Consider the following 13,723-nt stretch of genomic DNA (forward strand, 5'->3'; position numbering starts at 1 on the left):
AATGGCTCAGGAGAGGTGGGTGATTCAGCAATGCCCATGATCCAGAGTACACAAAAAGGAGGGAAAAAAAGATTGTAAAGTCCAAACGCTGATCTTAACCCAAACTGTAAACCTCTGGCATGTCCACCTAAAATTATGATGATCTGAAACAGGTTTTGAAGTGGTCTCAAAAGCAGATACAGGAAGGGTTTGATGGATTGTTGCAGGATTACTAAATTAAAGAGTCCAGTCTTTGTGTGGTCTGATCCAGAAATCCTGGTTATTCCAAAAGCTCATAACTTTTTTTGTAAGTGATAGAGTGACCAGATAGCACCGAAGCCACGTACTTTGTAATTGTCTTTTAATATTTGTCATGACAAGCCAGGTTTTTAGTCGCATCAACAGGGGAAACTTAGAAATGAACACAGCTGGAAGCTTTGTGGTGGTTTAAGTTCAGTCAAATGCTAGATTATTTGTTCAAATTAAGTCTCGCAAGCCAGCTGAAACACCTGAAGGTTATAAAGAGATTGAAAGAGGATGGGATGGAAAAGCAAGGCGTGGAAAGGGACACTCAGTTCTTGTGATTCCAAAGTATTACAGCATGTTAGAAGGAAGATGGCAGATGCACTGTTAACAATTTTTGCAGGCTTTGATTAAAAATCTCTTTTTAGGAAAAGCTTGTTTGGATTATTTCTTATTTACCTTACTTTGTGCAATGGGATAAACGCTATGTGCAGCGTTATTAGGCAAGTCATAATTCCCATGATTCACTTTATTGTGTAATACTCTCAATCCAAACTCAAAGTTTAACAATATGAAAGTGAGTTTTGTTATCTTTAGGAGGAATATAATTATGCATATTATCTGGACATAATAAATTACAGAGAAGATTTTTTTCCAAACTCGCAGCCTTATTCTCAATTTCATACAGCGTGTGTGTATATAAAACACCGATGACGTGGTATGTTGGTTTCTTGAACTATTTGGAAGCAGCTCGGCCTCCGAAATGTGTCCAAAGATCCTCATTTGGTCATTTTTGAGGCTTCTGCTGGCCAAACAGTGGGCTGCTTGAAAAACGAAAGGGAGAAAAATCTAAATGTGACCATTTTCATCACTGTGGACATGTTGTCAGCAGTAGTTTCTCCCCGTTCATTTTCCATAACACCTCTGAAATGTTCTTGGCCCATCAGCCTGTAAACAGTTGCCATGTTTCAGTAGTCTTTACCTTGGCATTTTGGCATTTAGTAGAGCTGAGGGACAACCAACAGAGTCAACAAAGTGCTCTGCAAAGCTGGTAATGGTGTGGGTGTGGAGCCCGACTCTCTGACAGCGGTTTCAGAAAGGATGCAATCCAAGTTGCAGTCAATACTGAACAACCGTTCACGCCCTCTCCATCGTCCTCTACATCTTGTGCTGATCAGCCACAGGAGCGTGTTCAGCAAAACACTCATTCTCACACGATGCACCGCAAAACACACCACTTGTATTGCCTTGTTTGTATTGTGTGTGTGTGTGTGTGTGTGTGTAACATTTCACACTAAGAACTTTAGTTTTACTTCTTCTTTTTTACATAGTTTACATTTTTATCGTTCATATTTTCTTTTTTCTGACCTTTTTCCAGTTTGCGGAGACATCCACGGGCAGTTCTTTGACCTGATGAAGCTGTTTGAAGTAGGAGGCTCACCAGCATCCACGCGCTACCTTTTCCTGGGGGACTACGTTGACAGAGGGTATTTCAGTATTGAAGTGAGTCTGTATATTTGTTTTTGTCCTCACCAGGGCCTAATCAAGTGTGACACACGCCATGTGTTCGGCTGAAGCTGTGTTTATTAATAGCTTTCTCTCAGCGTAGATCAAATCAGGCTGCAGATATTGTAGTGGTAATAGGTTTTTGTAATAATTTCAAATGTGGCTTGGAAAGCAAATGTCAGAGTGAGGCTTGGAGTTATATATAGAGAGAGATTTTAAAATAAAGCAATATACAGATATTTAATCTGGGAATTTGCCTATATGTGTATATGGCCTGAAATATTATTCTTTTATTAATAAAAGAATAATGTATTGGCGTGTGCCATGAGCACAAATCAAACTACTTTTATTGTACCACTCTGTAAAAGTGACACGATGTGACTCGATGGTTTTATGCTTCCAGCCTCTTAGAAATATGACAAGCTAACAGTTTCCTGCTTTCTTTTGTTCTGCTTTGTTTCAGTGTGTGCTGTACTTGTGGGCCTTGAAGATCCTTTACCCCAAAACACTGTTTTTGCTGCGTGGGAATCACGAATGTCGACATTTAACAGAGTATTTCACATTTAAGCAGGAATGTAAGTAACGCTTGTGCACTTAATGTTTAACCTTTTGATATAAAGCGAGTTAGTCTCTGAAGCTCTGCACAGGGAGGGAGCAAATTGAGTTATCCTTGCTAAAAAGCTGTTTATTATGTGTGCAGTTCAGCCACTGACCTCAAACGTTCGCTTAAAAGCACACTCTGGCCCGTTACAGGATTCAGCCTTTATATTTGTACATGTCAAAACTGTTTCTGTTGGACTCGGACGGGATGGGGGGGGAAAGCCCAACGAAACCCAACAAAAGGGAAGTTTTTGGAACTGCGGAGAGCCTTTCCGTCCGAGGCCAGTGAACTTCCCTGATGTATGAGAGCGCCGTTGTTTGACTTGGCATCCTCTGTTCTCCCTGCCCCGTTTCTCCCCATGACAGGTAGAATTAAGTATTCAGAGAGGGTGTATGACGCATGTATGGACGCCTTCGACTGCCTTCCCCTGGCTGCACTTATGAACCAGCAGTTCCTGTGTGTACACGGAGGACTATCTCCAGAAATCACAAATCTCGATGACATCAGGAAAGTATGTGTCCGATTTTTTTATTTTTTTTCCCCCTTAATTCTAATAAAGCTACAGTCCTGTGTTTTAGCATGCCATAACAACATTGCTTGCAATGAGTGAAGTTATTCCTCCGGATCTGTGTGCAGACGTGGACATGGGGGATTGTAAGCAGCAGTCTGGTCCTACCTCTGATTAAAAAATGTTGACGAGTCAGATCCAGCTTTCAGACTAATTCAATAATTCTAAATGGATTTTGTGGCTGCAATCAGAGGGCATGCATAATAGAATTTTCTCTATTGAAGTGTCCATCATGCTACCCATCCAGTAATCCACGAGCTTTTGTTGGAGAAAGAGCTACGCTTGCCTGAAAGCAAAGCCATTTATGTTCAGCGCTCGTAAAGAACGGCTGCCAGTTTTTGCAAGTTTTTTCAGGCCTTTCCTTGAAAGATCCTTCCATGTCCTGAAAGACGAGTGGTGTCTTTTGACACGTCACCCATATTGTGTTACCTCGAATGCGATTTAAAATCCCTTCAGCAGACATGTTACTTAATTACGATCATAGCTGTAGTCGCCAGCTCGGCTATCGCAGAAGAAGCAATTTCTCCGCAGCAGTGTGAAGACTCAGTGTGTCATATTTCCATTCGAACAGACTGACGAGAGTCTTGACTTTTTCCCTTCCACAGCTAGACAGATTCAAAGAGCCCCCTGCATACGGTCCAATGTGTGATCTGCTGTGGTCTGACCCCCTGGAGGATTTTGGGAACGAGAAGAGCCAGGAGCACTTCACACACAACACAGTGCGAGGCTGTTCCTACTTCTACAGGTGAGTGTGTTCTGCGTTGATTCACAGTCATGTGATTTATTTATTCATTTGTTTTTAAGACATTTGTGTGTGTGTGTGTGTTTGTTTGTTTTCTTTTTGGATTCCAAGTAGCTGTCAGAAGGAAAGCAGCTTTAGTTTAGAGTGACATTCATCTGCAAGCCAACATTGTTTTTGTTGGGCAATCGGAATTAAAAACAAGATGTTGTTGCCGGTATTTTAGAAACTTTCGGTGCTCTTATTCCGCTTAGTAAAACTAAATAACCTGATTAGTTTTACTTTGTGTTTTTTTTTCTCTAAACAAAATATTTGAACTTGGAGGGGTGAAGGAGGGGGAAAAGAGTTAATAACTTCTCTCCTCCCATCCCACAATGCTCACGCCTCTGCAGCATCTCAGCTGTGAGACGGTTGTTAGAGCGCGCTGTGCAATTGAGAAATCACAAAGACTCCTCCCTAGACTGTCGCCAGTATTTATGTAACCCACATTACCTTCAATTGAGCTGAGTAACTGAACAAACTGAGGAAATGCTCGGAGCGAGCGGCTCGCGCTGTCACAAAATGTAATGAACTGGCACATTACCACGAGGCACAGTCCCGCTTCTAAATGCGCTCGGCACTCCCTCCACTCATTACTGCCTGAGTGATGCTTGCTTCGCCCTGGCGTGCCTCTGGCGAGCAGCAGAAGTCGTTGGAGATGTCCCCAGGCTCCTAATAAGCATTTTCTCATTTTCTTTTTTTTTTTTCCCAGGTGTTTCATAACTACTTACTTAATAGTATTTTAATGCCCATGATGCTCAGAGAACGACTGAGTCTCGATATTGCAGATCAACAAGTGGTTCTGCGTTAAAAGAATATTTTGCCCACGCGTGTTGTCACCAAAAATGTAAGCTCTGTGGCCTTTTTGCCTCATCGACAGATTCGATCACATGTTTGTGTTGTATCAGCATCCCAGTTAACCTTCTGCCACTTCGGTCAGAATTCCCCTGGAGTCTTTCTTTCATCGTTGTCCCCTCGACTCCATCTGCCCAGGGGATTGCTGCTAATTGGCATCACATTGAGTTTCAGGATTTATGAGACGGTTTTAGCCAGACCGAGAGAGAGCCATTCCTCAATACTCCTCCCCAAACCTATCGGCTTCTTTACCCCCCCCCCACACACACACACACACACACACACACACACACACCATCGCCACAGGCACGCTCGTAACACTTTTACAAACGGTATTCAGGCGTGAAATTGCACATGTTTGAGATACGGCTGCTTTTTACAAACGCCTCCACTCGATAGTGTGTATGAATAAGCCTACAGTGGATGTTTAAAAAAACAAAAAACATCTGTAATCCGTTCATATAAACAACTTTAAAGCTTTAATTTTAACCTAGCGAACGAGTTCCTCTTGGATCGCACATGGCGAAGTAATTTCTTGTACATCTCTTCTTGTTGTCCAAGGAGCACATTAACATCTGTGCCCCGTTGTTGGACAGATGGGAGACGATCTAATCTCAGAACGCAAACTGCCAAAAGACAAATTAGGCCAAAATGTGTCTCGACTACCAAACAGCAGCATATGGCACGTATCTACATCTGCTGGAGGAAATCAAGTGAGAAATCAAACATTTATTTCTAATTTCTCGTCCCTTGTAAAGAAAAACAAACTCATTGCGTCGTTAATTCCTTCATGGCATCTGCTCTCTCCTTTCACACGACTCCCAGCAGAACGCACGGGTTCTTGTGTCTACATGCGCCGCGATTGTTGATAGATTTCTCCTAATGCCTTCACTTTTAATAATTAATCTCTGCAGCGAGCATGGAGCAAGACATCCAAAAAAACAGCCAGTCAGATTAACGCTTGCTTGTATAAATTTGCTTGATAATGACCGTGTCCCAGAAGGACTGTACAATAGGAAATGCAAATGTAAAGCTGCAAAACGCTTCTCTGCGGATCACACTTGAACAGAACTCCACAACAGCTTATCAGAGCCATTATGAAACCTCAGCGGTGCTTTGCGTTGATTATAGAGAAGTCTAAAAAGCTATTTTAAAATCAGCAGGTTTCGTCGTGCAGCAGTTGCTGAGGAAAATGTCTCGTTTGGTTTTGATTGCAGCGTGTGGGTGGTGTTCATTGTCGGGCAGAGGTGTCGAGCTAGGATTACAGAACCTAGTTTAAAATCCAGCCTGTATTTTATTCAAGAACTTAATATTACTTCAGTGAATCAAAGAGATTTGAGCATTCAGGGGTGTTCATTTCTTGGTGCACTTTTGTGTTTTTAACTTCTGGGTTGAATAAAAAGCGAGAAAAACTAATTGGGGTGTAGAGACGGGGCCCAGAGAGATGGGGATTTGAAGCAGACTGACAAAAAGCATTTCTAAGTAACCAAATTGTAGCAGTGATTTTAAAAAAATTGAGAAGGATGTTGTAACCCAGAGTAGAAGAAGAAGCGGGCAGCTGTTGCGCAGCGCCTGGGGACCAGCTCCAGATGTGAGCCTCGGTCAAGGGCGCGACGACAGAACATCCAGCCTAGTTTTTGATGGCAGGGGAAGCTGGAGCTCCACACAAAAGGGCCCTGTCCTTTTAACATCACGAATGATATTTCAAATGCTCTCATTTAATTAACTTCTGCGGCTCGCACAGGGCTGTAAAGTGGCTTGAAATTTCATCTGCATCGCCGCAAGATGCCAGGGGAGGAGAGGAAAAAAGAGAAACCTCTTGAATTTCGCCCCTGTTACTGTCGAATAAATCCTCCCACACTGAAGCGTTTCACATGTTGCGCGTCGGTGCCACTCATTTATTGCGAGTTGTCACTCACTTTGCGAATCGTGGGTTTCTTTGAAATGAACAAAACCTCGGCGTCCACTGGGGTTTTATTTTATTTATTTAATTTTTATTCACGCGGGGTTGAAGCATCTCTCAAATGTTTGACGGGAAGGCTGTTTTTCAAGAAAACCTATAATGAGATCATTGTTTTTGTTCTTTTTTTTTTTCTTAAAAAATAAATAATCTCGAGGAAAGGATAACCGGTGGAAGCTGGCGCTGCAGGATGGCAAACTGCAGAGAAGATCTCTGAAGCCTTATTGTACTGCAGTATGCTGGCAGTAAGGGTTTTAGTCATGCTGCTCACAAACTGAAAAGATCAGCTCAGGCATGAAACAATGCCCTGCTTTTATTCCTTAAAGTATTTCGCCGTGTGTCACTCCGTAAAATAAAATCCAGCATTTGAAAATAATCGCACTCCTCTTATGTTCTGAACCTTTTTTGAGAAATTAAGTGCATTATTGGTGATTATATGAGGTATGAGTTATCAAGCCTTCGCTCAGGAAGTGAAAGAGCCTGCTTTAAATTTCAGGTTAGATGTTAAGATCACCTTTAAAGGCTTTCATAATACCGTAATCTTGATGTATTTTTATTCAGTGTGCGGCTGGTTTTAGAGCTTGGCCACTGTTTCCCTGGGCACAATCAATAAAGAGCCATGACTTATTTGGTTTTTCTATTGATTGTCCTTTCTTGGTCTTTTCTTGACATGTGAGTAAACTAAATACCTCTTTTATTCAACAGCTACCCTGCAGTCTGTGACTTTCTACAACACAATAACTTATTATCTATCATCCGGGCCCATGAAGCACAGGATGCTGGGTGAGTGCTGTGGTATTTTGTCTTTTCTCATCCCACTGTCACACAGAGCGATTCAGACTGGGGTATTAAATGAAAAGCCTTCCCCCTGGTACCTAGGGGTTTGCTCCAGTCTGTCTGGGAGCAAGTTCAGGGCAGCCTGATCTTTGAGAGGAGCCACGTTAATCCAAGAAATGAAAAAGAAACCTCCGTGAGGAGCGAGCTGGCCAGATGTGAAGCGACAGGAATGATTCACGCAGCTCGCGGTGCGGTTTAAAAAGTGTTGCGCATTTCACATTTAGACACCTTTACAATTTTAACTACCCAGCAAATTTTTTTGGCACAGCAGGAGGTGTGATAAGCATTTCATCAGGATTTCTACAAAAATAAAGCCTCTTTGAAATGTTTTTGTTTTTTTAACACTGCCAGGTGGGTGGATGTGTCAAGCCGATCTTCCTCTAAGCAAGGTTAAGACAGTGGGAGGCACAGCAGCAAAGTTGTTTACCATTGCACTCCCACTGGGTGGTCACATGGGACACCTTGGCCCTCAGTTGAGATAGCTGCCCCAAGACACCTCAGACCACACATCATTAAGTTAATGGCTCCCTTTTAGACTTAATTTGCAATACCCAGTGAATATGCAGATATTTTTTTATGTCTGTGGTCTAATAAATTGTCTAGGCTAGAACATGAAGCTTTAGTCCATTCCAGATATAAATACGTAGCATTCCCCATCATCAGTAGCTGTTAGTTGCATCAGACTACTCAGAACTTGGGACTTTAGCAAAGGGATTTACTCTCTGGAGGCACAGTGAAATATTAGGCAATAAAAATTATCACTACTAATCAATCTCAAGGGTCAAATGCAGTTGAGTAATTCATGAATGAATAGTTGAAATGTTAACTGATGCTTCTCCCTGGAACTTCACAGATACCGCATGTACAGAAAGAGTCAGACCACTGGCTTCCCGTCCCTTATCACCATCTTCTCAGCACCTAACTATCTAGATGTCTACAACAACAAAGGTAAGAGCGTGGAATTTGTCGTAATCAGTCTACTGCGGCTTGTAGCTTTTGAATACCAGATTGTGACATGTCGTTTTATGACTTGCCTAAGGCGACATAATATTCACTGTCAAGTCGATCCAGGCTGTAGAGTTGTTAGTGTCAGATTTGTTAAAGATGAATGACAGCAGTGTGACGTCTCAAAATGCTTCGAAATCACTGCAGGATAATTGTAGATATAACTAATATTATGATTTTTGAGGTTATTTGTGAAGAATTGCTCTACATTCATAAACTGTATAAAAAGACAGACGCAGCTTCTATATCTGATAGGGCTGCCACAAACGATTATTTTGATAGTCGACTAGTCACCGATTATTTTTGCTTATTGCACCAGCACCACTCGAGCATCTCACACTTCTGATGATCAGCTGTCTGCCTGACATTTATTCAGCTGTGTAAAAATTATAACTTTAATCTCAGACAAACCGATTTACTCAGGAACAAATAAAATACTAAAAAAAGCCAAACGATAACATTTTAAGTTATCTAAGTGACTTATATATCATGTTTAACCTGAGTAGCGAAAGACAGCAGGGGGGTTTGAAAACGATTTGCCGGGAGTCCGGTGTTCTCACGGCTCTAGTGAGCCTAGCCCCCGGTTAGCTATCGAGCTAGTGGGTAACAGACGTCTCCAAAAACGTCAGAGCGCTTTTGACAATATGTGGCGTCTTGATAAACTGAGCAGATATTTTGAGGTTTACACAGCTACATTCTCGCCTGAAAATATGTTCAACGTTTATTTTGTGACCCATAATAAGAGTAATATTAAAACTAACTAGCTGCCGCCATTGTTGGAAACTGAGCAGGGCTGCGCTATGAATTCTGGGATAGTTGGGCCACAAAGCGACCCATCGTTCAAATCTGGGGAAATGAAGGGCACGTTTGTCGGCCGCATTTGTCGGAGTCTTTGAATTTGGACAGTCTTCGACGTGTCGCTGCAAAGTAATCTGCCTACAAATGCGGGCACAGGAGGATGCGGTTCCTAAATTTGGACACAGCTACGATACCGGACACCGCTTCTTCTTCTTCGAGGTTTAACGGCAGCAGGCATCCTCGTACATGCAGTGCTGCCATCTTCTGTTTCAGTCCATTATTACACTCTTAAATCCTACTACTTATTCCTGCGTCTTTTGGGATCTTACAAAGCTTCAAACGATGCTTCGACTATTAAATTAGTCGTCGACGATTTTAATAGTCGACGTAATTGTGACTAGTCGACTAACCTTAAGAGATTTTTCTGAAACGAGTGGTTTCTTTCCTATTTCAGGTCTACTTTTAGTTTGTGAGGGTGGTCTCTGCCTATGTGGCCACCCTTGGAAAAACCCAGAAGCTATTCTAGTGGTCATCACACGACATCTATATTGATATATATTCCAATAGAGAACTACTCTTCCTTGGGTCAGTGGTGTACACAAAAGTTGGTTTGCACTATTTGTCCTGTGCAACATTGATTTTAGTCTGGTAGTTTTGGGGAGGGAGCTGGTGTGAAGTGGCCTGGTGCCGCATCACTTGGCACCTAGTGATGCCCGATGCTGTGCTGCGGTGCCTGCACTGAGATGGGCTCGCCTTTGTGCTGTGAGTCAGCACTTTTCCCCGAGAGAACAGACAGTATCTGCTTTAACTGTGGGGGCACGTTTGGAATGGTGACATCGGTGGGAAAACCACAGGAAATGGGAAGGAAAGAGTGACGGGGGCTAGTTCGTGCTGTTCTGCAATGCCTCTCTTGATGAAATGCCACATCACCGCAGTGGTTATTACACATGGAAGTGAGGGCTTTCCTATTTGCAGGTGTGTGCCATCTTTGGTGAGACATTAGGTTACGTTTGTTTACTTTTTTTGGAGCTGCCTCCTTCCCTACACAGTGAAGATGGTGAAGAAGTGTGGCACTGTGCCTTTGTTTATTATTAGAAACCTATTTGTTCCATGCCAACTAATCTTCCTAGGACTCACAGTCAACACAGCACAATCCAAACAAACAAAGTGATGTGAAGCACGTGTTTGGGTTTTTGTTTTGTTTTGTTTTTTAATTCTGGTAACCAATTGCCCGGAGAATCGTTTAAGTCTTCTGGAGATCATAATGGAACAGCCGAAATATCAATTTTTCTTCCCGATTTTGTCTCAACGCTTCTTTTAGACGTAGCTGGTGGATGTTCAGCTGATTAAAATACTACCCAGGGCATTGGTGGTTATCAGACAGAAAAGATTGCTTTGTGTTGTTTCAGAACTGACTTCATTTAGACATAAAAATATATCTTCCCCCAGAGTACATGCTTTAAAAAAATAATAAAATAAAATACAATTTCTCAACATTTACTCTCCGTTGCAAAACGATGCACACTTTTTGACTAAATCCATTTTCTTAATGTAGCTACAAGCAGTAATGAAGGCAGCCGTGCAGTTCAGTAGAGCAAAGTCGCGATGGAAATGTGATCTAATCCTGTTAAAAGCTGAGCAGTAAGCACTGATATATAAATAATGCTTTTTTGCTCATTACAGAAAGTTAACAGACACAAGAATTACTTATAGATATTAGGTTAAATCCATTTTTTTGCAACTTGCTGGTTTTTATTTCGTTTTTTACAATTATTTTTTCAAAATTTAAGGATACATTTCACTTGGTTGTAACAAACACTTTCTAAATTTTCAGTACAACAACTAACGTGATGCTGGGCCATCTGTGTTAATTTTAGTAAAAATGTTTCCTCCTTAAAAAATAAAATAAAAATGAATTGTGACCTTTCAGTCTTCAGTGGGTGTAAACCAGTTTAACAGTCTGTGTCGTGAAGTTTTCTGCTTGATCTCAGGAATCTTAGTGTTTCGTATCTAAAAACTGGCCGTCGGCTGTTGTTCAGAAGTCTCTATATAAACACTCTTCTAACCTCCACCTCTGATGGTGTTGGATGGAGACCTGGATAAATTAAGGGACAGTTACAAATCACTGTCGGGTTTTTAAAACTTCACAAATATGAGTGGGGAAAGGGAGTAGTTCCCAGCCACAAAGAATAAAACACTCCAACTTAAAGGCTCTGAGATTTCATATCAACACTAAAGCAAATTACTTAGCTCCTATTCACTTGGCATCCACTTGACAGTTACACAAGTCCGTGAGACGATCCCACATTCCTGTTGATGCTCTTAACGAGTGCTGTGGGTGGGGTTCATTGGTAGAAGTAAAGCCCCTGTAATGAATTGCTGTGCTCTTAGCTTCATGCTGGAGCTCCACGCACACTGAGCAATGGCCCTGTGATTGATGGCCAAACGAGTGGGCGCATAAATTTTAAAGAGGAGGGAGGAGGCATCGGCAGCTCCCATCAATCCCGCGTTAGGGGGTGGAAGGATTAACCAATGATACCTCTCCACGTGGGGGTAAAAAAAAGAAGAGAAGTGCTCCTCCTATCAGAGAGGTGGACGATATCTGAAGCAACACAAACTGACTCCTTTCCCAAAAGTAGACTGAACTCACTTGAAGGCTAGTTAGACTGACGAACACACGAATTAGGACTTAATTCTATAAATTCCAGCTTTAGATGCCACCCCAGCCCTCAGTCCTCCTTTTTTCATTGAGTGTCAGATGCTGACCAGCTGTCCATCACTGCTCTGACCCCTTCAACCCTTCAGTAAAAAGTGACACAGGCAGTTGCGACATGGCAGAGGGAGGCTGTGTGAAATGAAAACTCAGCAGCAGTGATTTTGCAGTTTTCACTGTTTGATCTTTCTCGGTTTGGCTCCAGAAGTGACTGCAGTGGGGGGAGAGAGTGATGGAGTAGGGTAGATGGAGTGGGTGTAGTTGGCAGTTGTACACTTGTGCTTTTGTATTAATGGAGTGCTTTGTGCTGCATCATTATTGACCGGTCCAGAAAATCAGCAACTAAGCCCGAATGGTTATGTTTCTTAGATTGAAGTAAAGCTAAACGACAGTGGTGCTGCACGAGCTGTTTACATGAAACATTTACTTCGTCCACGACGACAGTTAAAGGTTGTTTGATCCATCTCGCTCGTGTCGCTTTCCTTCCTTCCTGTTTTCCTTTCAATTATACAGAAAGTACCTGTTGACATCCCCTTGCAATTAATTGCATACAATACAAACTGGAAAGTAGGACAATGAGTGGTAACATCAGCAGATGCATTGTATTGTAGGACAGTTCAGTTCATGCATGGATTAGAGCCAAAGTGGAGCAGATCCAGTATGGCTCCAGTTCACCGAGACGTCGCACATCGTGAGGACACACTGTGATTCGTGAGTTCTTCAGCTGTACACGGACAGCACAGACCAATTACGCAGCAGTCACTTTGATATGAAATGTTAGGCGGACATTGCAAAGGTTATTGATGAAGGTTGTGTTCTGTTTAGTTCAATAGCCTCAGTTGTTTGTGATTAGTACCGCCTCTTTCCCCACCATCTCATACCAAAATGACTGCTCTAAAATCTTTTCAGTCCCTGCAGTCCACGCGTGTGGCGTCAGCTTCTAAATGGCTGGTGTGAAAAGCTAACCCAGTGCAACTTTATACGCGAGGCATTAAAGGCAAATATGTAGTCAGCACCGAGTGTCGGAAGGACAGCGGGAATCTCCCCCTGGTCTCAAAGCAGATTTAACAGTCTTCGTTGCCAGGGAAACCGGCTGGAGGCACTCCCTTATGAATAATGAATGAGCAGGCGTCTCTCTGCAATATCTGTGTTACCGTTGCAGCAGGCTTGGCCTCAGCTGCCCTATTATCCGCCGTCGGAGCAGCAGAGCCCTCTAGTGGCTGTCATGCAGCATGCTCTGGCAGTGGACACAGAACTCTCAGCTGGTCCGTGCGAGCTTAAGTGACTTCCATCGTATGAAAAAGCTGCATATAATTGTGTTTTGCAGTGATGAGGAAAATAAAGTGCTTTAATGTCACCCTCATCTGCCCTGACAATACAGATGAGGGCACTGAATACATATTTGTCTCTAATGCCTCTTGTATTTTAAAAAAAGAAGGAAAAAAAAGCCTGAACAAGTGTGTTTGTTTGGTACGAGGCAGGTTGCTGGGTGTCTCTGTTCCTTTAAAAGGAATCTGATTTGAAGGAGCGACAACAGGGGAGCTGACCTTCTCCCCCGCTCTGCCTTTTTCCCTCTGGGCTTCCATGGCTGCATTCAATCAAGTGCCTCAACGATGTTTATGCAGTATGTGATGTTTATGCAATGGCTGCCCACGTGTGCGATTGCTTTCATGCACGCCAACGCGCAGGGATAAACACCCACAGCTCCGTCTGAGTGGACAGTGTTGTAGCAATGCAGCGCTGTTCTTATTCGAGCGGGCAGTAGTGTTTTGCTGATATTGATAATAATCCTGCATTAATTATACAAGTGTATGGATGTTCCCCTGCAGGAAAGTTTTCTGTTTGTATTGTGTTGCCTGGCACTTACAAGTGTTTAAGTA

The 13,723-nt window shown here is 42.6% G+C and overlaps 1 protein-coding gene across 4 annotated transcripts in view; it reads left to right on the forward strand.

Annotated features, from left to right (window-relative positions):
* The window catches only part of LOC102308074 (serine/threonine-protein phosphatase 2B catalytic subunit alpha isoform), a 75,126-nt gene that overhangs the window by 44,895 nt on the left and 16,508 nt on the right, over positions 1-13,723 (forward strand). For all 4 annotated transcript variants that reach the window (XM_005927711.3, XM_005927712.3, XM_005927713.3 and 1 more), the window contains exons 3-8: positions 1,601-1,725; positions 2,192-2,303; positions 2,695-2,840; positions 3,503-3,642; positions 7,196-7,273; positions 8,181-8,275. In XM_005927711.3, coding sequence (XP_005927773.1) covers positions 1,601-1,725; positions 2,192-2,303; positions 2,695-2,840; positions 3,503-3,642; positions 7,196-7,273; positions 8,181-8,275 — 696 coding nt within the window. The remainder of the gene's footprint in view (positions 1-1,600; positions 1,726-2,191; positions 2,304-2,694; positions 2,841-3,502; positions 3,643-7,195; positions 7,274-8,180; positions 8,276-13,723) is intronic.

This window comes from Haplochromis burtoni, unplaced genomic scaffold, assembly GCF_018398535.1.
Source record: "Haplochromis burtoni strain Fernald_Lab_line unplaced genomic scaffold, NCSU_Asbu1 Contig_102, whole genome shotgun sequence".
Classification (NCBI taxonomy): Eukaryota; Metazoa; Chordata; class Actinopteri; order Cichliformes; family Cichlidae; genus Haplochromis; species Haplochromis burtoni.